At 37.3% G+C, this 24467-nt stretch overlaps 2 protein-coding genes across 3 annotated transcripts in view; one reads left to right on the forward strand and one right to left on the reverse strand.

The window, feature by feature from the left end:
- Positions 1 to 24467, forward strand: part of LOC120415091 (ecdysone receptor-like) — a 363558-nt gene that overhangs the window by 59480 nt on the left and 279611 nt on the right.
- LOC120415090 (uncharacterized) lies at positions 15607 to 22943 on the reverse strand. Of its 2 annotated transcripts, XM_039576509.2 has the most exons (3): positions 22788 to 22935; positions 22656 to 22728; positions 15607 to 22598 (listed from the first exon to the last, which is right to left on the reverse strand). In XM_039576509.2, exon 3 carries the CDS (start codon positions 22499 to 22501, stop codon positions 16043 to 16045), a length of 6459 nt encoding a protein of 2152 aa, XP_039432443.1. In that variant the 5' UTR covers positions 22502 to 22598; positions 22656 to 22728; positions 22788 to 22935; the 3' UTR covers positions 15607 to 16042. The 2 variants fall into 2 exon arrangements, 1 of the variants encoding a protein (XP_039432443.1); XR_005605168.2 differs by having other exon boundaries at positions 15607 to 15798; positions 15858 to 22943.

Consider the following 24467-nt stretch of genomic DNA (forward strand, 5'->3'; position numbering starts at 1 on the left):
ATTTGTGACCGAATTGGCTGCAATTCTGAAAGGAATGATTTGGGAAGAAATGGGGAGGATGACCTTTGGGAAATGCTGAAATCAATTGATGGACTCATCTGGAATATTATTAATTTATAAGTTTCTTTAAATATTTTAAATTTTTAATCAAAAAACATCTTTTTGTTTTCTTTCAGGTATGTAACATAAAGCACAAAATAAACGGACATCATCAAAAAGTAAAGTATTTTGAATTAATTTGTCAATCCTTTCCCAAAATCGTGAACTGGTGTTAATGAAATTTGGAACCACGAATTTAAACATGGAATTTGTACTTTTTTTCGTGGTTCGGAACATAATGAACGATTTTGGGAACTGATTTTAAAAGTACAAAAAATAATAATCAGAGAAACTGATTTGATTTTATGCATTTCAATCTACTGTTCATATTGAACTAATCAGCTTGTGTGTAAATTTCATGTCAAGGTTTAAATCAGTTAATATTTATTTCTGAAGCATTCACAACTAGGAATATTTTTTGCTTATATGTTGGGCAACAAAAGTTACTCTATTATGGAATGATTTTTTTTGTTATATCATTACAAAATAAGATATTCACCTCTTCCGGCCAAGATCAAAATTGAGATTTGTTTAAAATTTCTGCTTACCTTGAACAAATTGGATGAAAATTGAATTGATATAGTTAAATTTTTCAAAAAGGGTTGTTCGACAAGAATTTGTTTAAAAGTATTCGAGAAGTTACTGTTTGAAGATATAAATCTACGAAGCACGTGAGCTACCAAGGGCGTAAGAGGGTTAATTATGAAAAAATATCGTTTAATTTCAACCACTTTTATACTATGAAAATTATTTTAATCTAATTAATTTGTTTGGCCATATAACCATATGACTAAAATCATACCATAAATGGAACCATGAAAAGTCATTGAAAAACAACTTCGTATCAAATGAAATTTACCCAAAGAATGCATATTTCAAAAACTCGCTTCAAATATTTTAAAACATTGAGTTGTGATTTCATGAAACAGTGTTTCAAGTTAAATTGCGCTAGGAATTAGATTGTTAAGGTAAATTCAATGATTATCTATTTATTCACAAGTTGAAAATACTTGTTTAGGAATAATTTATTTGCCATAAAAAACATTATTTCTGCCTTTTTTTTGTATTACAACTTTATAATCACTGAGACAAATTAAAAAGCAAAATATAGAGAATTTTCTCAGCTTTTTAAAAATATTTTTTCAAAAGTGAGCAAACATGTGCACTTATTTAAAAAAATTAAAAGCTGCGACTTTTTTCAAAAAAGTCACCTAAAAATGGATTTAACTTGAAAACGGTGCACTTTATCAAAATTTCACTAAAGTACATTTTGATTGCAAATTTGATTTTACATCGAAAAATGAAGTTGAAAAATTTTTGCGACCGATTTTTAGATTTTTTGAAAAAATCAGTATTGATTCAAAAAATCAAAACTCGCTCAAAGATTTTTTGCACAACCTGGAAATTTCTGAAAAGTTGGCATTTGATGTCCTCTAAAACATATCAAAAAATAAAAAAAAATAAAAAAAGTGTTTTTTTGCATATCAAGTTTTAGTGACAAAAAGTTAAATAAAAAATCACCCAATTGTTTTTCACCGTGTATCTTTTTTTTTTTCAATGTAGTCCTTATCCATACCTACAACTTTGCCCAAGACACCAAATCGATCAAAAAATTCCTTCAAAAGATACAGATTTTTGAATTTTCATAAATCATTTTTGTATGGACAGCTGCCAAATTTGTATGGATATTTATATGGACAAACAAATGAAGCAAAATGGCTTCTTTGGGCATACCGAAGGCACCAAAAAAGTTTCAGCCGGATTAAAAAATACAAAAAAAAAATCGAATGACCGAAATCTGAGAGAACTGCTCATGTCAGAAAAATGTGTAACTTTACCTCTGAAAATGTGTAATTTCACTACTTCATCCTTCTGTGTCATCCTTCTTTTTATAAATTTTGAAGATATAAAATGAAGTGTATTTTTTACAAGAACTCTGAGAGTAATGAAATTTCATTCTTTTTAATACACCCAAAGTTAAAGAACGAGGGGAAAGTCCTCCCGAAAAGAAACGTGAGGAAAGTACTATTTTGCGTGAGTAAAGACCTCTCGCGTGTTCATTCGTTCATTGACGAGTTCATCCTATTGAGTGGCTTATATGGACAAATGACCACCACTTAGTCACCGAACCATGGTGGCCTATACGGCAAAGGCACGGTTCAATAAGCCGAAGGTCTTGGGTTCGAATCTCGGTACCGGTACTTTTTTTTTGATAGATGAACTTATTTGGAAAATGAACCCATGAGTAAAGTACTCACGGCAATTTCGGGATTTATCCTCTCCGTCCGCACACAGTACCGTTTTACTACCGAATCGTGCTCTTTATCCTCTCGTATGCCGATGCCCAGTTCTGGGTGTAGGATTTGAAGATATAAAAAAATGAATCTTTATTACTGTCAGAGTTCTCGTAAAAAATACACTTCTTTTTGATATATCCAAAGCTTTTTAAAATTGGTAACCCAACATAATTTCTGTAAAATGGCATTTTGGGGATTGGTCTATTCTGGGAAATGGCATGCTGGTGAGTGCATTTCTGAAGATAAAAAATGCTGCGATATTAAATGGGTCAAAATTTACATGATTTACTTAAATTTTTATAAAGAGTCAACCTCACATTTCAACAATAAAACCCACACGCCTTCTTCTTCAGTTCATCAATAAACCAACCGCAATTGACACTCGCTGACCCTTTATGAATAAATTTAATTTTAAATCCTCAAAATAAACAAACAAACGCCGCAAGCTCAACCGATTCCCGCTTGAGGTAGTCCCTTGCAGTCGAAGTGAATGCCCTCATTTTTCGGGTTGCACTTGCACTACCAGTACACAAACAAACACCACACTGCGTTTGTCAATACAATTACTGTAATTGTAATATCGTGGCATCGCGGTCGTTTTTCGAGGAGGGTTGACAACAAGTTCATCAGTTTCTTTTTATTGAACGAGTAAACTTGGTGAAAGTCAATTAAGTTGGTCGAAAGTTTTTGGAGTGTAACTCAACAGGAGTAAAATTGAAGTAATTATTTGATTTTTGTTGTCACACATACACAAACACATCGAATCATTGCAATGTCGACCTCGAATGACTTGGCAGGTTGAGGGTTGAAGGGTAAAAAGTAAGGGTATGATGAAGAGAACGGAGCAGTTGAATTCAAGGGTTGAAGTGAAATTGGATGCATACATGCAATTGCTAGTTGCACTGTAAAACAATCCTGTTGTTTTCTTTAAACATAATTTTGAGTTGAAAATTTGTACAATAATAATTCAAATAAATAAATTCAACAAAAAAAAATTTATCTTGAATTTCATAACTTTTATCAACTGTGCAACAAACTGTAACTGCTGTCCACTGGCTCTCGGCCACTCTCCGGCGTATTGAGGTCAACATCGGGCGCGAGAATGACGCCATAAGTGGTGCATGACCGCCACCAACTGCGCCGGGAGCAAGTGAAAACTGGGCAATGCTGCAGTGGTAGTGTGTCATCAGGGAGTGTGTTAATGTGTGTGTTTGTGGTAGTGTTTTAGTGCCGATCGATGGTCACACATTTATGTTGAGCTAATGAAAGTGGACTTTCATCCTTGATTAGCTTTTTGAACAGTTCTGTTAAATCTCTTTTAATACAAGTTGCTAAACAATGAGTGAGTTCAAAATCAATCATTCATTTTCGAGGATATTTGAGGGAAAGAGGGGACGAAAACTTGAATTAAAATTTGCAATGGCCTAAAACTACAAAAAAATTAATTATTGTTTCTTAAAAACTAAAAGTATCCCCAAAACTATTTTTTGCTCTTAAATTCTTCTAGAATGGGTAGTTTTTAAGGTGAATTCTAGCTAAGGAACTAAACTTCAAATGGAATTGCGAAATAATCAGAACATTATTTTAAAAAATATGGCATTTATAAACAATCGATTTCATAAATTAATGCTAATGTTATGATTTTGGTACTTCCCGAGAAAATAAAAACCTGGGGGTAATATGAACTCATGAAAATCTGAGCAGCGGCTTCAGCCTTGTTTTGCTCATTTTCTTAATATTTGTGATTGATCTTAGTTTGAAAGCCACCGATTAAAATAAATAACATTAATTTGCAAATTTGAAACTTTTTTTGATCCTACCTTGTTGACGTTTTTTTTATCCGTGAAGTTTTTGTAACGTGAATTAGAGCAAAATGCAAAATTGCTCCTTTTATGCCTTATTTTTTCTCTCTGGTTCGAAAAGGTTGAATATCAACATATATTTTTTGCCAAATATGTTGTGTTTTCTAAACTATATTTTTTTAATAACTTTTTCTATTTTAGCATCTAGAACCATCCTAATTTTATTTTAAAAAATTGGATAAAAAAGTAAAATATGTTTAAACCAGTCAATTTTTTTTGATAATGTGAATGAAAATTGTATGATATGACTTTGGAAAAAAAAAAATGGATGAGGCTGGCAAAAACACTAAACACTATTTATTTTGGCTTTCACAAACTTATAATTTTTTAACAAGACAAAAATGTATCTTGTTCAAATTTTGAATAAACTTAAAAATTTATACGAATGAGACACATTTTTAAAACAAACTTTTGGAATATTCTGACCAAACCTTATGATTTTTTTCTTTTTAGAAAAATTAACTGAGCACTCTACGAAATTGATAATTTTTTTATTTTTATTTTTGTATTCATTAATCAGGCTGAAAATTTGTTGGTGCCTTCGGTATGTCCAAAGAAGCCATTTTGCATCATTAGTTTGTCCATATATCTGTATCTTTTGAAGAAATTTTTTTGATCGATTTGGTGTCTTCGGCAAAGTTGTAGGTATGGATAAGGACTACACTGAGAAAAAATGATACAAGGTTTATTTGTTTTTGGTGATTTTTAATTTCACTTTTGTCACTTGAACCTGATTTGCAAAAAAAAACACAATTTTTTTCTGATATGTTTAGGGGACATCAAATGCCAACTTTTCAGAAATTTCGAGAATGTGCAAAAAATCTTTGAGTTATGAATTTTTAAATTAATACAATTTTTTTCAAAAAATCGAAATATTGGTCGCAAAATTTGTTCAACATCATTTTTCGATGTAAAATCGAATTTGCAATCAAAAAGTACTTTAGTGGAATTTTGATAAAGTGCACCGTTTTCAAGTTACAGCCATTTTCAGGTAACTTCTTTGAAAATAGTCGCAGTTTTTCATTTTTTTTTAAATTGGTGCCCATGTTTGCCCACATTTGAAAAAAAATATTTTTTAAAAAGCTGACAATTCTCTATATTTTGCTTTTTTGAACTTTGTTGATACGACCCTTAGTTGCTGAGATATTGTCATGCATAGATTTAAAAACAGGAAAATTTATGTTTTCTAAGTTGTTGTTTCTTACCCAAACAACCCACCATTTTCTAATGTCGATATCTCAGTAACTAATGGTCCGATTTTTAATGTTAAGATATGAAACATTCGTGAAATTTTCCGATCTTTTCGAAAACAATATTTCCAAGACAGAACTTTATTTTCAATAACAACTTCGACTGTCCTTTTATAGGAAAAAATGTTTTTGATTACGATCTGAAATTTCAAAATAAACATTTTCAGCGAAAACTTGACTGTTTTTTTTTTTGTTTCATTTATTTTATTTTTCATGTTCTCGAAGATTTTATTTTTATTATTATGTGAGCTTTTTATATGAATTTTATTAGTAAAGTTAAAAAAAGTAAAAGTTCAGATACAATACTTTTATGAGCTTAGAATATTTGAGGAAATGAGCTGTATATTCAATAGGAATAGATGCATAAAAAATATGTTAAAAGGCAGCAAATTTCAAGCTAAGCCTAGTTGAGAAGATGTAATTGAAATATTGTCTCGAAAAACTATTGAACAAATATATTTGATGAATTTGAAATGTGTTATCATTGAAGTTTTATTTATCATTTTAAGATTTATTTCAAAATTGTTGAAAATATTCTAAAAATTAAAAATATAAGGGTTCTGGTTAATTTTATGAACAATCAAAAGAATTCATAAACAGTAATGAATAAATCCAGACACTAGCGTTCAAAAGGCGAGTTTAAACATGATTTTTTTTGGTATTGCAAAACGAGAATCCTAATTCATATTACTTCCAAAGATACATTCAAAACCATCCAATAAACCTCAAACCGACTTTGAAGCTCATCATTGCAAAATGTAAAAACAATTAATCATCGTTGGTTGATATTTCAAGACAGCACGAGCTCACAACCAGCAGTATCCTCTCGAAAACATCAACCTACCACAATAACGCCACAAAAGCTGATGGTTAATTCAGTCAGTAGCTACAAAAGTCACGCGTAAAAAAATATACTTTGTTGCTTGCAAAAACGAATCCCACTCACTCACAAACACTCACTCACTAATTTATGATGGCATTTTTCTGTAAAAGTGGCGCGAAAAAAAAGGGAAGAAATAAAATCTAAATACACAACGTTTGCGTTGCACCACCTTCTTCTTCTTCACTTTCCTGATTGGCCTAGTCCTAGTATAAGCCGCTGAGCCGGTAGTAGCTGCTACTAGCGGTGCCGCGCTAGTATATTTACTAGAGCAATGAACTTTTCGTCGAGTGACGGAGGAGCGACGCAAAACAACAACAAAAAAAATGACGAACGACTCTACAACTGTGTGCGTGTGCGTTTGTACGTGTGTGCCATTATAGTAGCAGCTACTAACCCTGCCAGCCAGTCGTCGGTGTCTGTTTGCAAAATATTGCCTCCGACTGCAGGAAAAGTGCAGCACGAAACGGAAAAGAGCGCTGTTGCGACTACGAGCGGGGTGTTTTTTTATAAATTGAAGTTAGCTGGTGTATATTTTTTGTTTGCACAGCGCCAACAGTGAACTTGGAACTGAATTTTGAACGTGAGCTGATGAAGTGTGTTGGGGCTGGCAGAAAAAAAAATCGATGCAATAAACTAGGGAGAGTGATTGTTATGAAACTTGCAAACTTGCAATTTCCGGACAAAAAATTAGACGTAAAATGTTTACTCAAAACTTTATTTTTTAGGCCGTATGTCGCCCTCCCCCTTTCAAAATAGGTCGTTGGGGGCAACAAAAAATATATTTTTCAAAAAACTTCAAAATTTTACAAGTCAGATCAACTGAGAACAATCTATAATGCATTTTTCTGCATTGATAATTATATTTAGCATGTTTGGGCTGGATTAAAAATATTTTGAATTTTCATGGAATTCCAATGCCCAGCATCGCTAACACTTTTTTTTTCGCAAAAAAATACTTAGATGTTTTGGAAACTAATGATTACAAAACTACTTGACAGGTGTATAATGCACTTTAATTTTTTTTTATTCAAATGTGGAACCATTGTTGCTTTTGCTCGTAATTTTTTTTTACTTTTTGATTTTCAGCTACTTTTACGAAGAAACATCCAACTTTATAGTAGGGAGACGACTCCCACACTGGAATTCAGTAAAAGCTAAACAAATTCCCTTTTTTAAACGTGGCGAGCTCAAGGATCTGACACGCATGCAGTTTTCTGAAGTCACCGCCAGAGGCGCTGTCAATATTGTTTACGTGTGGTTTTTTGAAAAGGTCGTATGAAATACATACATAAATATTTTTCCAAATTATTTTTTGTGAGTTTTCACTATCTTTTGCATATAAATTTGAGATGATTACAAGTATTAAGTAAATTTCTCCACATTTAACAATTATAATATCAAAATATTAAAAGGTTTTACTTGACCATCCAAGCAATAGGGGGATGGCGTCGCTATTTTTAGACCACGTTTTCCACTTTTTCTCATCGAAACCGACTACTACTTTATCGACTTCATTTTGCTGGGCGAAATACGACGCCGTCTATTTTTAGACGATGACTCAGCACTTTTCCACTCTTGCACTTGAAAAAACCAGGTGGCAGCACGATGTAACGCCATGTCCCTATATATCAAAATACACTAAACTAAAAATGAAAAAGATTCAATTTCCTTGAAACAAACTAAATTACGGTTGATTCTTCCTGACCGTTGGTTTAAAATAATTTGCGCTTTTAAAATACTCACTAAATTTCCGTCGAAAATGTTTAAAACTATTTTTAACTGAACACCAAAAAAGTGACATGCCAACATAAAATGCTCGATGGAATTAAATGCTGATCCCCAAGTTCAAGTCCGAAATTAAATGTAAATCATTTTTAAGGACAAAAAAATAACAAAAAAAAATATTTTTTTGTAATTTATGACCGATGCGCATACGACCTTTTCAAACGCTACGCGCCAAAAACTTATTTCGATCTTGGTTCGATTTTGACTTCACTTGCCTTGGATGTGGATGACAGTCGTGACGTAACCGTGGGCGATCTTAAATTGTTTCAGCCGTTCTGGAAATATATTTTTTTAATACGTGTCTAATTATTTTGGCCAAGAAACTCCTATGCCAAAATTAAGTCAAATCGGAGCATTTTTTTATCTGAGTAATGCTGGTTTGGCGTGGAATTGCTGAAAATGGAATATCAAAAAAATGTTTTCGAACGAAATTTTTTTTGTAATCTCAAGTTTCAAAAGTGTGAAAAAACATAATTAATTGTGCTATAAAAAAAACCTTTTTACCGGCAATTTTTTTTTTCAATGTTAAATATTGAATAAACCAAGGAACAAACTGTTTTTAATTACACCCTCTAAAATCCAACACCGCCTCTAGGTGGACTGAGATATCAAGATTTGGGCTTTTTTGTTGTGATCAGAGAACCAAAATCTATCATACCTTGACAAACTGAAGCGTTTGCTGAGATCGACTTAAAAAATGTCGAGTTGTGTTATTAATTCTTTCAAGATGCAAGATGATTTTAAGATTTAATGAAAATAGATAAGAAACCGACATAAAATTGCATAAAAATAATGTTATTCAATTCTTTTTCAAAAATCACTGTATATGCCTGTATATTTAAAAACGGCAAAACATTCATTAATACGCCCTTTTTAAAATGTTAGTCTTGATTTAAAAATAAATGAAAATATTGTTTTAAAAAAATCGGAAAATTTCACGAAAGTTTTATATTTTAACGTTGAAAATCGGACCATTAGTTGCTGAGATATCGACATTAGAAAATAGTGGGTTGTTTGGGTGAGACTTAGAAAACTTCAATTTTCCTGATTTTAAACATGGCTATATCTCAGCAACTAATGGTCGAATCAACAAAGTTCAAAAAAGCAAAATATAGAGAATTTTCTCAGCCTTTCCAAAATATTTTTTTTCAAAAGTGGGCAAGCATGTGCACTAATTTTAAACAATGAAAAACTGCGACTATTTTCAAAAAAGTTACCCAAAAATGGCTTTAAATTGATAACGGTGCACTTTATGAAAATTCAAACTACTTTTCGATTGCAAATTCGATTTTACATCGAAAAATTAAGTTGAAAAATTTTGCGACCAGTGTTTCGATTTTTTGAAAAAATCAGTATTGATTAAAAAATTCATAACTCGGTCAAAGATTTTGTGCCCATTCTGGAAATTTCTGAAAAGTTGGCATTTGATGTCCCCTAAAACATATCAAAAAATAAAAAAAAATTGAAAAAATAGTTTTAGTGACAAAAAGTTAAATAAAAAATCAGCAAAAAAATTTTTACCGTGTATTATTTTTTCCAGTGTAGTCCGTATCCATACCTTCAACTTTGCCGAAGACACCAAATCGATCAAAAAAATTCTTCAAAAGAAACAGATTTTTGAATTTTCATACATCATTTTTGTATGGACAGCTGCCCAATTTGTATGGAAAATTATATGGACAAACTAATGATGCAAAATGGCTTCTTGGGGCAAACCAAAGGCACCAAAAAAGTTTCAGCCGGATTAAAAAATACAAAAATTAAAATTGAAGAAAAAAGACCGATTTCGTAGAGAATTGCTCAAATACCATTTTTCAATGATGTTCTGATTATTTTTCAATTTCATTTGAAGTGTAGTCTCTTAGCTCTCGTAAATGATTACGATTGCATATTGCATATTTTCATAGAATTTTAGAATTTACAAACAGAAATTGGTTTTGGATTGACTTTTAGTTTTTTAGAAACATTAAAAAAATTCAAGTAATCCTAACGATTTAAGAGAAAACATTGTGTATTTTTTTACTTTCACTTATTTTAACTAAAGCTATTTCTATTTAAATAATAAATTTCAAAAAGTTTGTTCGTTTGGTTTATAAATTATTTTAATTTCTTATAAAGCAAAAAAATACCTTATTTTTATTTAGAAAAATCACACATTTTCCAACCATTTTCATCCTTTGATCTTTTCATCAAATCCTCACGGGATCATCTTCCCACGTGTCCAAAGGACACCCCAACCCTATACCCTCCTGTCATTCATCGCATGACTGACACATTTGCGGTCGACCAATCTCGGCTGGGTCGGCGATGTCTGTTCACCGTAACAGGATCAAAAAGAAGCCCACCATCCAGCCTCAACGCGCAAAAATGTCCTTTTGCGTGTATGTTGTGTGTTTGTGTTATTTGTGCGAATGTGTGTGTGTGCGAATGACGACGTTTGCCGACGGCTGTTCTCAGAAATGTGTGCCGATCGATATTAGTAGACGGATAAAGTGCGGGGGGGGGGGGGAGCAGAACTCCCAAAGAAGAAGGGAGGACCCCGTCTTAACGCAATCAACCCCCCTCTTCGAGGGACCCCTCGGCCCTGCCAAGTTTTCACCGGTTAGACATTAATTTTTCCTGTTTTCTGTTACGATTTTCTTCGAGAGCCTCGGACATTTTTTGGGGGCGAAAGGGCGAAGCTTTTTGGGGGGAAAGGTACCTCTAGACGTCGGGCTTTTTGGCACGATTTCGTCGTCGTCGTCGAGACGCAGACGCGTCGATTATTTCGGCAGCAGCCCCAGAATGCCTAATTTGGGACGACGGTTTTTCACGAGCACGAGTCTTTATTTGGGATTTCTATTTGGATCGAGTTGGATTTGGGCTTTCCACGAAGTTGTGTCTGAGTCTGGGCGACTCGGTTGGCGATTGCGTGCCAGTATTCTCTGAACTGTAATCTCACTGCTCAGAGGGAATAACACTTTGGGTGAGCTGGGATTAATTGAATTAACTGGACGATGTCTGCCACAACTGATGGGAGTTTAAGTGCAATCCTTGTTGAATTTGATTGGCCATTTTTCGCAATTAAATTGAACAAAAAAAAACTGATAACTGACTTATATGAGTGCACTGAGCCTAAAACTTAAAAATGAACCTGATTTATTGTAGACTCGAGCAGCCCACACCACATCTACATCTACATTTCACAAAACAGTCAATAGACTAATAAATTTTTTTATAACTGAAAATGTGAATTTCTTCTTACAAAGTCGTATGGAAAATGTATTTATTTGGCTTGAGCTGATCGAATTTTCTTCCTATCAAGCTCAGATTTTAGATTTGATCATGTAGGAGAGAGTGGGGAAAGTTGATCCCAAGCCTGTACCTCGTTAGCGCGTGGGTACAAAAATTAAAAAGATGTGCAAAATTGACTCAAACTCACTGTAGAACACAAAGAAAAAAATAAAAAAATGTTCGGATTAAGTTACACACATTTTTCTAAAAAGTTTAGGACAATTGAAATTTATTCAAAACCTTTGTTTTTTAAACATGAATTAAAAAAAATCCAATGTTTATTTTCAATCAAAATTCAGCGATAGTGGTGCAGATCTGGTAATTTTGTTTAACAAAATTATGCCACTTATTAAATAATGCCATTTCAGAAAAATATGTTTTTTTTAAACAAAATTACTGTAAAACAAAAATTGAAAAAAAAAATTCAGACAGAAAATAAAAAAATAATAATCGAAAATTACCTTAATTTTTTTTAATTCTCTGTTTTTCAGTTGTTAGGCATTTTTGGCTCAAAAAATATGTTGAAGGGATGAAAAAGTTGCCTACATTTTCTAAGCTGAGATACAGTCTCTTAATTCTCTACTGCCCAATGTTTTTTTTTTTCTTTTTTTCCCTCCTAAGGTCATTTTGAGCAACTTTTGTTCTACGAAAAACTTTACTTCTCTTGTTTATGTTTTTTTTTAATTTTTAGTATTTCCATTTGCATTTATAATTTTTAGTTTATGTTTGTTTTTGCTAGTATTTAGCCTGTTTTGCCACCTCCTATCATTACATTATGCCTTTCTTATTTTTTCATATTTTTCCAGTCACTTTTTCAATTTTTTACTTGTTTTTCACATTTTCTGCTATAAAATGGCACCCTCATCATTTAAATTGTAAAAAAATGCGTAGGGGCATAGTCTGGGACACTACAAAAATTACTGCTTATTTATTTTTACTGAAAATAAAGGAAATGTTAGTAAAAACACAGCCGAAGTTGACCCCTAAAAAACACATTTTTAAAAACATTGGCAAAGTCACATAAAACAAGTCAAACTTCCAGCCCTAAAATTTTCTAAAATTTTAAGAGTTGTTTTTTCTAATGCTTTTTGAAGACAAAAATTGGTTGAAAAATTGTTTTTTTTATCGAATCCCGTCTAGAGACGGGGTTGGGTTGTTGAGGGTTGATGTTTGATTTTTGTGAACAATGAGGTTCTTTTCAGTGTCATCTAATTGACCCTCATTTTTCAACTTTCGATATCTCGGAATCTATTTGTTCGATTTAATGCTTAAAAAATGCCTATAATCTTTGAAGTCTTTTTCTTTTTAAGATGCAAAATCAAACAATAATGTTGCATCTTAAAAATTATTTTGTGAAAATTTCTTTGAAAGATTTGAAGGTTCGGAAAAATTTCACTTCGGATAATCGAAACTTTTGGTAATCGAAGCACGAAGAAAAAAAAAATTTCGCTGTCTAATTTTTAATTGTTGAGTATGACCCCTAAACTACGCTAAATTGATTGACAATTTTTAAATCCATGATGGCAGCCAATATGGCGGCGTAGAAATATTGCAGAAAAAAAATGCATTTTATAATTTATAAGAAAAAAACGAAAAAAAAATTCGTGATTCGATTATCCGAAGTCTCATACAAACCTTCGGATAATCGAAACTTCGGATAATCGAGGCTTCGAATAATCGAGTCTGAACTCTATTTTAATTTTTCAAAACATACATTTATTTTAATTTTTTTTAATTTTTTAGATACCTAAATATAAGTTTTTTTGGGAATTCAACTTCAAGTGAAATAAAATTTTTGTCAAATTAAAATCGGATCGTTTTTCCGCGTACATATATATATATTTTTTTGAACAGTCCCAATCATAACCTACAAGTTTGCCGAAGACATCAAATCGATTCAAACGATTCTTCTTGCGATACAGATTTTCGATAATTAACATGTCTGTAAAACTGTATGGAGCCTTGTACGCAAAACTAATGATGCGAAATGATGGACGAGGGTCAAAGTTTTATCAAAATAAAAAAAAAACACAAAATTAGAATTCTCGTAAAAATGCGAAATTCTATAAAAATACTTGTATGAAAAATTTGTGAAAAAAAAACACTTTCCTCGCAACTCAAAAAGCAAATTTTCCTTCACAGATTAGCACGTGTCCTTGCACTTGAAACATCAAAGGGAAACGAAATTGCTACACAAAACAACCCTTCAGGTGCATTTCACTTTTACTTTCATCCCCCCCTCATTCAGACGACACAATAAAGAGGAAAGTAAATCTCGCCCATTACCCCTCAATTGTTTTCGCAAAAAGAGTTCATGACCCCTAAATCGGAAGATGACGTAAAAAATCCAACCGGCAGAATCTCCCAGGCTCTGACACAGATATTCTCGTGGTTGGCATCATTCTGTGGCTTGTGTGAGTTCCAAACGGTTAAGGCCCAGCATCGGTCGGCATTCTTATGGGATCACATAGGCCACAGAAGCTGCTCATGCGCACTTTTTTTTATTTTGAAGAGCGATATCAGATGAGATCCTTAGGAAGTTGATTTGGAATTGTTCTTTAATTTGTTCTGAGTTTTTAATTGCTAGTTTTTTTAATTTTGTTTCAAATATTTGGCAAATCTGAATTCTAAACATATTTATACCAACACTCTTTAAAAAAAGATTAGCTGAAATCAGTTTAAAAATGAACTTTAACTTGAAATTTAGAGTATTTTTAAAAACAAGTTCACAACGCAAATTTTTCTCCAGGTCATTTTTTGAGGTTTCATCCTAGACAACTCTTTTGATATTCAACGAATAGCAGATGCAACTTCCCACCTTTTTGCATAATTCATGACTTGCTGAACAGCTATTCAACGGAACATTCTCGAAAAAAAAACTAACAAGAATCTTTGAACTAGAAGAAAAAGGACATTTCCCGCTGATGAAAGTTTGATATACAGTAGAATCTTCCAGAAGATCGATGATCGCAGATGCAACCTACTTTTTTTTTTAAAATGCAAACCGCAACTTTTTTGTTCGCCACAATTCCTTAACTAGTTCCACGGAAGCACGTCGAGGAAGCGACCAAGTCTGCCAGCGTCAACGTGACAAACAAATGCATCTCGAGGATGCAACTCGACGACAGAAGCTGCGTTTTTTTTTGCATTTTGACTTCGTTAAACTTTCATGATGGAATTGAATCAGAGGTTCAATGTATTCCGTTAGGCAGTAAAAAAAAAGAAAAGACAAACGAATGCACTACTGCACTCGAATTGACTCGTCTGGGGTGAATAAAATCTGCTGTGGCCTTGAAATCGGGGCAGTTGGTGATTTGGAGAACTGAAGGAGATTTTTGCTAAAAAAAAGTTTGTGGGTTTTTCTTATTTTTTTTTCTTGGCTCAAAATTTACACAGAAACATAACTTTGTAGAGGAATCGAATAAAGAAATGGGTTCTAAGTTTTTCCAAAATTTACAATTTTTTTTGCCACTTTTAGGGGCAATTTTCTTTTAATTGTTGAGATAATTATTGATTTTTTTATATATATTTAGATATTTTACATATAGTATGATAATTTTAGGCATGTTTACAAAAAATGTTATTGGCTATGCCGTATTACTTATGATTCTTAGACCTAAATTAATTGTCAAGGTAAAATAAGTTCTTTTATAGTACATAACATAATGTTGGAATTCATTTCAGCAGTGTGTTGCATCATAATCCAAATTTACTTATTAAGAGAACTTGAACAAGAATTAACTTTAATTGAAAAAATAAAATAATTTTCTGTGATTTATTTCCTTAACTGGAAACATAAAAAATCAATAAATTTCACTGAGATTAATATTTTTTCATGAAACATAAAATTTTGGTCCAGCAATTTTTTTTTTTAATTTTTTTTCTCAGTACACTTCTTGACTTTTTTTTGATAAGGTCCTATAAACAAATGTAAACATTGAGTGTATCCCTTTCACACCTTATGTCAAAGTCCATCGGAGTAAGCGGGATACACTCAATGTTTACATTTGTTTATAGGACCTTATCAAAAAAAAGTCAAGACTTTTACTTTCTGTTTTTAATGATTTTTTTTCTAATACAAACAATGTAATTTTGATACCTATTTATAAAAACTGATGAAAATCGGAAAAAAACGTTGTTCAAATCAAGGTGTGTTAGCGGTATTAGTTCGGGCCAATCAAAGAAGCAGACTTAGTTCTTACTGTGGTTCAGCTCAAAGCTAAAAAGGGAGATTTATTAGTTGCTGTGTCTTCATGACGGTAAATTTCATATTTACATTTAGTGCCCTTTTTAAGTTCGTCCACTAAAACAGAAAAAAACTCTTCGATTCGCGCAATCCTAGGTAGAATCTATAAATTTAATTTAAATTCTAATTAGCCAGTTCAAGAAAAATGCAAATAATTCATACCTTTAGATTAGTAATTCTACTGCAGTTTCGATTGCGTATGTGCGTTTGATTAGGTGAAATTGCACTGTGATAACAAACGACCCTGACAAGTCACACTGACGTTCTTCTCCCTACCAGAAAACTAAAGCTCATGTATAGCCAGTGGCTCTAGCCCCAACGGGGGGTATCGTCAGCGCAGATTGGTACTAACATTCTCCCCCTCGTGTCGCCGGAAGTGTTCCTTCGGCGTCACCAACATTTCCTACATCCAGTAATGCCAATCTGGCGACTGCGCGACTTGGTAGAATCCCTTTAGCTGTTTGCACATCTACCCGTCGTACACGCCCGTCCTTGCCCGGATACGTCCGCAAAACTCGTCCTCTTTGCCAGCGATTTCGCGTTCCCTCATCTACGACGACCACAAGATCTCCTTCTCTGAGCGGCCGCGTTTCCTCGAACCATTTCGATCGTCTTGATAAAGTTGGCAAATATTCCCTTACCCACCGTCGCCAAAACTCATCTAAGGCGTGCTGGATCTGGTTCCAGCTGTTTCTCAAAGCCGCGCCTTCGCACATCGGATCCTTCACTGGCTGTTGAACCCCGCTCGAACTCATGAGTAAAAAATGATTCGGCGTGAGCGATTCCTGATCGGCGCCTTCTAAAGGGATAAACGTAAGTGGGCGGGAATTCACCATGTGCTCCGCCTCTGTTAACATGGTCACCATCGATTCCTCGTCCAATTTGCGCTCCAACGGTATCGCTCCTAGCGCAGCTTTCACGGAACGCACCATCCTCTCCCACGAGCCTCCCATGTGCGGTGCCGCGGGGGGATTGAAACGCCACTGAGTATGAGCATCGGTGAACGTACTGGCCAGCTCCTTGTTGATGCTCAAACTTATTTCCTTCGTTAACTCACTGCTAGCTCCTTGGAAGTTGGTTCCTCGGTCCGAATAGATTTCTTGAGGTGCCCCTCTACGCGCGATGAACCTCCGAACTGCCTTTTTGAACGACTCCGTCGAAAGGTTTGCAACGATCTCAAGATGGACAGCTCTGATCGTCAGGCAGGTGAAAAGCGCAACCCATCTTTTTGTAACACTGCGCCCCGTCTTGATCAGGTAGGGCCCAAAGTAGTCCACTCCGGTGAATGTAAACGGACGCAGGAATGGGGACAACCTAGCTCGCGGGAGGGGTGCCATCTGTGGTATAACTGGAGTAGACTTGTATACTTCGCACCACTTGCAGTTATTGGACACGAGCCTCACGAGCACCCGCAGCTTAGGAATGCTAAAATTCTGCCGAATTTCATTCACCACAGTTTCATTATTTGAGTGCTGGAACCGCCGATGGTAGTATTCCAGCAGTAAAGTCGTCACCGGGTGATCTCGTGGAAGAATTACTGGGTGTTTGGTATCGTAGCCGACACATTCTGCAGCTTGTATGCGCCCACTTACGCGAAGTACTCCAGCATCGTCCAGCATGGGGCAGAGTTTAACAATGTTGCTTGACCTTTCCAGGGATTCTCGCTGATCAGCTGGAACTCGTTGATTCTGATTCAAAGTGGCCACCTCGTCAGGGTACTCCTCAGACTGTGCAAGACGCCACAAACTCTGCTCAGCTTTCTGTAGCTCTTCTCGGGTCAGGTCGACTTGCCACGGCTTCTTCTCGCGGTTCAGCTTGCGAGCGATAAATCGCTGGACGTACGCCATGGTACGCAATAGTCGCTCCCACTTTGAAAACCTCTCCCATTTCACCGTTGGCTTCAGAACGAAATGAGCAAACACGAATGACGGTCTCAATTCTTCTGGTGCCAGCTCCACCATATCTTCGCACGGTTCCGGCCATTCCGATGGATTATCGTACACAAATTCCTGGCTCTGGTAAAAAGGACTGTTGATATCCAGAGGTGGACCTTGTTTTCCCCACTTGGTAGCGAGATCCGCAACGTTCAGACGGGACGGACAATACCCCCACTCCGCGACCGCTGACATGGACAGTATTTCGTTCATCCGGAAGGCCACGTACGGACGGTAGCGCCGAAGATCCTTGGACCTAATCCATTGAAGGACGGTCTTTGAGTCAGTCCAGAAACGAGTTCGTGTGATAGGTAGAGAATGACCGGTCACTATGGATTTACGCAAACGAACACCCAGTACACCGGCGTTTGCTTCGAGACGCGGTATGGATAGCGGGTCCAATGGCGCCACCTTGGTTTTGCTTGCCACGAAAGCACACCGCACGGACCCTCTGTCGACAAGTCGGAAGTGTGCCACAGCAGAGAAGGCCAACTCACTCGCGTCGACGAAAACATGGAGTTCTAGTGACTTCAGGCTGTCCGGGTGGTAACCAGGGAAGTAGCAACGAGGGATTTTCAAGTCCTCGATCTTGGGAAGAAGCGCAATCCATTGTTTCCAGCGTTGGACTAGCTCATCTGGAATTTTGTTCTTCCAATCCACGCCTGACCTCCAAACGTCCTGAATTATAATCTTTCCGTGAATTATGAATGCTGCTAGGAACCCGGTTGGATCGTAAATGCTCATAACAACGCTCAGTAGCTGCTGCTTGGTGGGAATTTCTTCTCCGGACAGCAACAAATCGTGGTCTTCTCGGAAACTCAGGCGAAACGTAAACATGTCCTCCTCCGGCAACCAAACCATACCCAGCAGGCGCTCAAAACCACAATCCTTGTCCATCACGAAACGCTTCACCGTTGTTGGATTGGCCGCTCCGATTCTCTGCAGTACTGCAGTGTTGTTGGAGACCCAGTTTCGGATGTGGAACCCGGCTCTAGAGTGAACTTCGGCTACCTCCAGCGCAATCTCTGCCGCCTCCTCTGCTGTGTCGACGCTATCCAGGTAGTCGTCGACATAATGCTTTGTCCGGATTGCATTTGCTGCCCTTGGGTAATCTACTTCGTGCTGAGTGGCATTTAGATTTTTAACGTACTGGGAATGCGCGGGTGAACAGCTGGCACCGAAAATGGCAACGTCGGTTACCATTGTTTCCAACGGCTTTTCAGGGGAATCCCGCCAATAGAACAGCTGGGCGCTTCGATCTGCTTCGCGTATCCGAACCTGGTGGAACATGGCCTCAATGTCACCGCCAATCGCAACCTGCCTTTCCCGGAACTTAAAGAGCACGGACAGCAAAGGTGAAAGCAAGTCGGGTCCCTTGAGCAGCATCGAATTAAGCGAAACTCCGTCGACCTTCGCCGCCGCATCCCAAATGAGGCGAACTTTCCCGGGTTTATTCGGGTTGATCACCAGGCCAAGTGGCAGATACCAGGTTCGGCGTGGGTCAAAACGCTGCAGCTCCTCTGGTGTAGCTTTGTGAGCAAAACCCTTGTGCTGAAAATCTGCTATCTGCTTCCGAACGTTGTCGTACAGCACGGGGTCCCTCAGCAAACGTTTTTCTAGACACTTCATCCGTTTTTCAGCCATCGCTCTATTGTCAGGAAACTCGATGTAGTCGTGCCTCCAGAGAAGTCCAGTTTCAAACCGGCCGCTTGCCGTCCGCTTGGTGGTCTCTGTTAGCATTTTTATTGCTCGTTGCTCGTCGGGACCAACGGCACCAGGTGCAGCTATAACGCCTAGACTTTCGACAGCGAAGAAGCTTCTCACGTACTCGTGGAGTTCGTCGCCGGTCGGGCTTCCGTGGATGTGCATCTGCCGGTGTAGGAAGGGTGCCTCACGCCCCGGGATAGCTCCGTAAACTGCCCAGCCAAGACGGGTTTTCGTGGCGATTGGTTCGCCTTCTCTGCCTTCACGTAGCTTCAAGGGGGCCATCAGGTGTAAGTTGTTCAGCCCGATTAGTACACCAGGAACCGCGGACATCAGGTTTTGTACAGGAAGACTTCGCAAGTAATCGTACTTGGCCGCCATCGCCTCGAAATTCATCGACTGGTCTGGCAATCCTAATCCTTCGACGGTGTAAACTGCTTTCGCTTTAAGTCGATTTGTGTTGTTGACCCCGGAAATCTCCAGATCTACCAGTTGTGTGTTCGAGATGTTTTTCTTGATGCCACCTGTCCAGTGAATACAGAGAGAGGAATCTTCTCCTGCAATTCCCAGCTGGTTCGCAATCGATCTCTCCACAAGGGTCACCGAAGATCCGTCATCCAAGAAGGCAAACGTGTCAACCTGCCCCCGCGCTCCGTACAGCGTGACTGGCAAGATTCGGAACAGGGTCGTCGGGTTTGGCTGGCGGTGAATCGTGACCGTGGCGTTCGTCGGCTCGGTACGTTGAGGTTCTACCGGTGGGTGATCGTAATGCAGAAGTCGATGGTGTCTTTTTTGACAACCGTTCACCCCGCAGGCTTCAGCGTTGCACGGCCAACGGGAGTGCGGAGTCAAACAACGTCGACAAAGCTTTTTCGCTTTAACCACCTTCCAGCGATCATCCAAGCTCAGATCCTTGAATTGTATACAGTCCTTCGCAGGGTGACCTTCGACGCCGCAAGCCGGACACGCCTTATGGGTTTCGATCTTGTTGACAACGTTCAACCGCTCCTTTGGCTGGTCTCTACCTTCACCGTCGCTTGTCTCTTCTTGTTCAGAGTGCGCGTTGACAAATCCTTTTTCCTTAGATTTTTGACGCTCGTCCCGACCAGCTCTAGGGGCCGTAGACAGTACGGTAACTCCACTCGTCGCCGTCGCAATCTGAGACATGTAAGACCCAAAGGAATTCAGGTCTACCTCTTTCAGCTGGTGTTGATACAAAGCCCAGTTGAACTTCACGTTGGCGGGAAGCTTCTCCACCAGCTCGGATAACAGTGTCGGATTCGAAAGGTGCTTCTCCATTCCGATTGCCCTTAGGTGTCCGCACAGGTTACGCACTACCAATCCAAAGGTCACCAACGACTCCAATTTGTCTGCCTTTGGTGCTGGTGTGGCTCGCACTTTGGCGATCAGGTTGTGCACGATCTGCTCGGGTCTCCCGTAGAGAAGTTTCAGCGAGGACAGTAACTCCGGCACCGTGGATGGGTCGAGCAGTAGGCTGCTAACCATCTCCCTCGCGTGCCCTTTGATAGCTCGATCTAGACGTAGCAGATTTTCCGAATCAGTGTAGCCACACGCTTTTGTGGAGTGATTGTATCTACTGATGAACAGTGGCCATTCAGCAGGATCGCCAAAGAAGTCTGGCAGTTCCTTGGACACCACTTGCCGCGCAGCTATTTGGTGGGATGTAAGCGGGGGTGGATCCAGACACGATTTCGATGGTCGGGTATGAGAACCAGACGGAACGGGCCGTGGCGGAATAGTGGAGCAGCTTGAAACTTCTGGATCTTCCTGCGGCGGTATCGTAGGATGAGATGATTCCGTGCGTCCTCCGTACGGGCTCGGCAGGCTTCCGATTCCCTCCGAAATGGAAGGCAAACTAGAATGCACGCTGTGTGTTGGTGTGGGTTCGTTTCGTTTGAAGTTCAACTCTCGTGATCGCTGCAGCTGCTGCAGCTCCCGGTCATACCAGTTGTCCGAGGATTCAGGTCGGCTATTGGCGTTGTTCTGCTGCTGATTTAGCATCTCGTTGAACTGGTTGATCAAGTCCTCTTGAAATTCGTCAAAGCGCTTCTGGTGGTTTTGGTTTTCGGCCAGGACACGATCCTTCTCTCTAATCAGCTCCAGTCTTTCCTGCTCTGCACGTTGCAGTTGGTGTTTCAGCTTTTGTTCTCGTTCGCGTTGTAGGTTCTGGTCCTGTTTACGTTGATCTTCCAATCGTGCAAGCTTCTCAGCTAATGCTTTATCAGCCAGTTGACGGCCGACATCATCCGGCTTGTTAGCTGGTGGCTTCCGATTTATTTGATCCAGCCAGTTTTCGTACAGCGTAGTCGGTTTGAACAATTTCCCAACGGCTCCTTTCGAGAAAGGATTGTTCCGAGGTTTGTCCGGAACTTCGGGAATCGAATCGAGGTCCAGTTGGCCCGGAGGTTTGTTTAGATCAGGACCGCCGATTCCTCCAGCTGAAAACTTTTCAAGTTTAGCCAGGTCGTCTACAGATTTGCTCTTATTAACCGGTGTAGATGTGAGTCCCGCGTTGAGCCGGCCGACCGGATTACCGCTCAGTAGGTTCACGGAATCGGCAGGGTCGGATTTACCGGCTTTTCCCTGTGTCTCGATCCAGTTGAGAACTCTATTTGGCGTCGTTCGGTTACTACGACCGCTGCTGCGTGACTTGACATCATCTCTTTGGCTCATAAGATCGTATCTTTTAGCAATCAACTTCTTCTTGCGTTCAAGCTGCTGGGAAATCTCCTCTTCCAGTTGTATCTCCTCCTCCACTCTTCGTAGTTCCAACGAAAGCTGTGAGCTACGTAAGCTCGAAGTTGTTCCAGAGCGAGCTGAAGGGATTTTCTCTGGCGGCCCGAGAGGAATACAGGTCTTACAAATGAACGGCTGGAGATTAACGGTGGCGACGGTCACTCCCGCACACGAGAAGTGGTAGTAGAGGAAGCATCGCGAACATTGGACCATAAACGTCTCGGCATTATTGGGTCGAATGCAACTACCGCAGTCAACTTCTTCTCCTCCTTGAAGGTCTACCACAGAGGCTTCAAATTGTAGAACTGCACCCTCATCAGCAACTTCCTCGGTTTGTAGGTTATGTCTCGCAAGCTCTTGGGCAGCTCTCGTCTGGGAACGAGTCTGCCGAGTAATCGGTGGCTTGCTCATGATGTTGAACAGGTAAATCTTTGAGTTTTCTGTTAGCGGTATTAGTTCGGGCCAATCAAAGAAGCAGACTTAGTTCTTACTGTGGTTCAGCTCAAAGCTAAAAAGGGAGATTTATTAGTTGCTGTGTCTTCATGACGGTAAATTTCATATTTACATTTAGTGCCCTTTTTAAGTTCGTCCACTAAAACAGAAAAAAACTCTTCGATTCGCGCAATCCTAGGTAGAATCTATAAATTTAATTTAAATTCTAATTAGCCAGTTCAAGAAAAATGCAAATAATTCATACCTTTAGATTAGTAATTCTACTGCAGTTTCGATTGCGTATGTGCGTTTGATTAGGTGAAATTGCACTGTGATAACAAACGACCCTGACAAGTCACACTGACGTTCTTCTCCCTACCAGAAAACTAAAGCTCATGTATAGCCAGTGGCTCCAGCCCCAACGGGGGGTATCGTCAGCGCAGATTGGTACTAACAAGGTGGTTAACGACAAAATTATCGAGGCTCGATAACGATACAATAATTCTATGCAATATCTAGTAAGTTTCAAAATAAAATATGTACTTAAAATTGATCGCAAAATACCGTATTTTTTCAAAAGTACTCAAATTTTCATAATTTACAATATGGGTATCAAACGAAGCATAATTCCACTTTATTAGAGTTTTTTTTAAATACTGAAATTTTCACAAAATACCGTATTTTTCGAAAATACTCAAATTTTCAGATATACAATATGGATATCAAACGAAGCGAAATTTCGTATCCTTTTTCATTTTATTAGAGTTGTTTTTTGGAAAATACAAAAATAAATCACAGATTACTGTATTGCTTCGAAAATACACAAATTTTCAAAATATGCAATATGGGTATCAAACGAAGCAACATTTTGTATGCTTTTTCAATTTATTGTAGTTGTTTTTTGGAAAATCCGAAAATTTTCACAAATTACCGTATTTTTTCGCAAATACAAAAATTTTCAATATATGTAATATGGGTATCGAACGAAGCAAAATTTTGTATCCTTTTTCAATTTTCTTTAGAGTTGTTTTTTGGAAAATCTAAAATTTTCAAGATATACAATATGGATATCAAACGAAGCGAAATTTCGTATCCTTTTTCATTTTATTAGAGTTGTTTTTTGGAAAATACAAAAATAAATCACAGATTACTGTATTGCTTCGAAAATACACAAATTTTCAAAATATGCAATATGGGTATCAACCGAGTCGAAATTGTGTATGCTTTTTCACTTCATTATTGTGTTTCTGGAAAATACTAAAATTTTCACAAATTACCGTATTTCTTCGAAAATACACAAATTTTTAAAATATGCAATACGGTTATCAAACGAAGCGAAATTTCGTATGCTTTTTCACTTTATTAGAGTTGTTTTTTGGAATATACTAAAATTTTCACCATTTACCGTACACACTTTCAAAATATGATGCTTTTTTCACTTAATTGTTATGTTTTTTGGAAAATGCTAAAAATTTCACAAATTCCCGTATTTCTACGAATATATTCAATTTTTTAAAATATGTAGTATGGGTATTAAACGTAGTGAAATTTTGTATTCTTTTTCACTTCATTATTGTGTTTTTGGAAAATACTAAAATTTTCACAAATTACCGTTTTTTTTTTCGAAAACATTCAAATTTTCAAAATATGCAATATGGGTACCAAAAAAAGCAAAATTTTTATGCTTTTTTATTTTTTTTTTTGAAAAATTCTAAAATTTTCACAAATTACCGTATATTTTCGAAAATACTCAAATTGTTCAAATTTGCAATATGGGTATCAAACGACGCAAAATTTGGTATGAAGCATACAAAATTTTAATGTATGTATGAAGCATGCAAAATTTCGCTTCGTTTGTAATTTGTGAATATTTTAGTATTAAAAAAAAAAATAAAAATGTATACAAATTTTGCTTCGTTTGATACACTTATCGCATATTTTGTAA

This window comes from Culex pipiens, chromosome 2 (genome assembly GCF_016801865.2).
Source record: "Culex pipiens pallens isolate TS chromosome 2, TS_CPP_V2, whole genome shotgun sequence".
NCBI classification, from domain to species: domain Eukaryota; kingdom Metazoa; phylum Arthropoda; class Insecta; order Diptera; family Culicidae; genus Culex; species Culex pipiens.

What these genes read in the sequence shown, in the direction of transcription:
- LOC120415090 (XM_039576509.2), bottom strand. Translation starts at nt 22,501, where the DNA reads ATGAGCAAGCCACCGATTACTCGGCAGACTCGTTCCCAGACGAGAGCT.